This window comes from Artemia sp. Qi Xiang Cuo, chromosome 14, assembly GCF_049724085.1.
Source record: "Artemia sp. Qi Xiang Cuo chromosome 14, ASM4972408v1, whole genome shotgun sequence".
Taxonomy (NCBI): domain Eukaryota; kingdom Metazoa; phylum Arthropoda; class Branchiopoda; order Anostraca; family Artemiidae; genus Artemia; species Artemia sp. Qi Xiang Cuo.
In genome coordinates, this window is record NC_142807.1 from 54,427,516 (window position 1) to 54,430,771 (window position 3,256).

The window sequence follows — 3,256 nt, forward strand, 5'->3', positions numbered from 1 at the left end:
ATAAAATACTGCTATGCTTCACTAAATAAAACAGGTATTATGGTAACGGGTATATGGTTACATTTATGGCAGTAGTGAGTGCCTAACTATGGTAGCAATTAGTGTATATATATATATATATATATATATATATATATATATATATATATATATATATATATATATATATATATATATATATATATATATATATATATATATATATATATATATATATATATATATGTGTGTGTGTGTGTTACCGGGAATGTCCGAAATCTGATTAATGTCGGACATTCACCGGTGTATGTCCGAAATTCCTTTTTATCTGCTTGAATTTAGTTAGCTTTGCGAGCCAGCTTTTCCAGTCTTATGCAAACTATAATGGTAAAAGTTAAAGTTAGGTCAGATTATGTTAGCTTAGGTTAAGTTAGATTAGGGTAGGCTAGGTTAAATTTGGTTCTAAGTATCAGAAATGGGTTAAAAACCTAAGCCAACCTAACCAAGCATAACCTCACCTAACCAAACCTAACCTGTCATCATCAAACCTTGCATTAAATTGAAAAAGTTGACTGGCAACACTGACTAAATCCAAGGAGAAAAAGAGGTATTCCACTAGATGCCCCCCCCCCCACCACTATATTATGAGAACGTTTTTTTAGAGACATTTTCATCGAAAATACCTTTTTTTGTTTTTCATTAAAATAATTTATAAAAGTCAAAAATATATTCCCTATCAGCAATTAGAATATTATTTGCGAAAACTCTGCTTATTATAAGCAGTTTCTCCTATGTGCTTATGCGGTCTAACTGAAACATGCAGTCAACTTTTATTTGATTGTCCTGTTTATTTTAGAGATTGTGCTGTAATGGAGTTTTAATTAGGTGAGTACGGAATAAGCGTGCCGTTTTTGATTTAGCACTGATAACTAGATATAATAGAGTTCGGAACACTGTGAATAGATTTTTATCTCGCACGATAGACTTGATTTTTAATTAGTGTGTATGTATTTTTTTTCTTCTTTTAATTATGCGATTTTAGCTGTTTTTTTTTTTAATTCGGTTGTGCGTTTCTGTTTTTTTTTTTACTTTATTTTTTTCTGTTAAATACCTGTTTTTGGTTTAATCACGAAATAAATTATCTATTTACCTATCTATCTGCTTATTATAAAGTATTAGGAAGTACGTACTAGGAAGTACGCAGTGAAGCTATGCTTCACCGAATAAAACGGGTAGTTTCAGAGTTAAAATAATGATCCTAAGCACATAGGGTCTTTATCCTTGATTAAGCGGGCGGTCCTCGCATGAACACCTTGTATGTAAAATTCATGGCAAAATTTAGTTGCAATAACATCACCCAGAGGAATAGCCCCTATTTTTGCTTATAAAACTATTACAAAAATATAATAGTTTAATACATTTTAAAAAAAATTTCTCAGAATATATCATTAGAAAGGACAGGGCCTTTTCTTTGGGGGCGGGGGGGGTTTACAAAAGGATTTTTTTTTCGTTTTTTTTACAAAAAAAAATTAAAAAACGCAAAAAATTGTTTATTTTCATTTCTTTTACGTTTTTACGAATCGGACAAACATTTCGGGAGGGGGGTCAAACCCCCTATCCCCCCCCGGATACGGCCTTGAGCAAAGGAATCCTTACACAACTTTATGAAAACATGGCAGCAATTTCAATGTACACTCAAAACTGAACCCGGTAAAATATAATATGGCACATATAAAGGCAGTTAAATTTTTACCAAGGACTAAAATGAATTTTAACACAGAACAGACACCGGTAATTATCATTTATATGTATCTCACTAGGAATGCCTAAGCAATATGCACTTCTGCGGTAAATATTGTGCAGTGGTAAAAAAAAATCTACGATGGTAGTTATTAATATGTATCTCACTAGGAATGCCTAAGCGATATGCAGTTCATATTGCCTTTCTCTACAAAATTATCATTATTGTTCACTTCGTTTCTAATCTGAATTTCTGCTCAGGTAAGCGATTCAAAAGAGCTGTCCACAGAATCTTTCCACGTCAATTGTTGCACTTACAAAACTTATTAACTATAAGCTTTCCAGAACAATGAACGATAATTAGATAACACCTAAGATATTTCAATTGTGCTACCTATATGCAACTTAACCGACAGTTTTTCTTAAGAAAGTATACAAACACAGTACCATCTATACGTCTATAAGTAATTCATATGCAATGTCTAGATAACGCACAATCCATATGTCTATATGTAACTTACCCTATACTTGTTCTTAAGAAAGAGCACAAACACAATAAAATCTATACGTATAAATCTATAAATCTATATAGAATAAAATCCATAGGGTCTATATACCATACAATCTAAATGTCTACATTTAATTTAATACATTATTTTCCTTAAGAAATGTACGGTTGATTTCCCTCTCCTGAGTACGAATAAAGAGTAATTCTTGTACTTGAAAGTCAATCGAGTAACCAAAAGGGGTTACTGTGCTATAAATTCTTTAAATGCAGGATGGGCACCGGTAATTATCAGGTTAAAGAATCGCTCTCTGGATGAACTTTCTTATTTTCAAGAAAGTAGTTGAAACAGGCGAATGAATCTTTTAGAAATTTCCCAGAAAGTTTTAGTCACCTCCCTCTACTATCTTCGTAGTATACTGGATCAACATATGTTTCTTAACATAAGAGAAGTTTCTGGAAAGCACTGTCATTTACAATAGAGAAGTTAAACATATGAGAACTTGGCCCAGAAAGCAGATTTTACCCTAATAGAGTTCCACCTATTTAATTACTATTTAATGGTGCTTTCAATCAGAATATAAGACTAATTGTGTCAATAGAAAGTCGACGAGGAAATTAAAAGGGGCTATCCGTTTCATCTAGCCCCTTTTCAAGTACGTCCATAGCAAGACTTTCTAACTCTGTGTTTTCTCCCATAACAGAAGCCTGTTTTTGAATCATTGAAATTGAAATGGTACGCTTTCTTGGTCTGGTTGAAACAAAAGAAACAACTGTCTGGCCTACAGGTAGGGACAGTCCTGAATCTGGGTCAGGTAAGCGGGTCTTCATCTTTTCTTCATGGATCTCCTCATCACTTTCAGGTATGTTCTCTGTGCAATCGCTAAGGATGTCCTGTACACCAGGGTTGGGACTCTCTGATTCACTTAGCCGTTGAACAATAATTCCCTCAAGCAGATTGTAATCTTCACCCTCAGCAATTCTCAAATGCATATCTTCTGCTTCTACGACTCCACGTCGAGTCGTTTCAAT

General features: G+C 33.4%; 1 protein-coding gene across 1 annotated transcript; it reads right to left on the reverse strand.

The window, feature by feature from the left end:
* Positions 1–248: 248 nt before the first annotated feature.
* On the reverse strand, positions 249–3,217 carry LOC148944636 (uncharacterized). The gene has a single exon (XM_089100839.1). The coding sequence runs from the start codon at positions 3,215–3,217 to the stop codon at positions 2,843–2,845; it is 375 nt and encodes a 124-aa protein (XP_088956965.1). The 3' UTR covers positions 249–2,842.
* Positions 3,218–3,256: the final 39 nt, after the last annotated feature.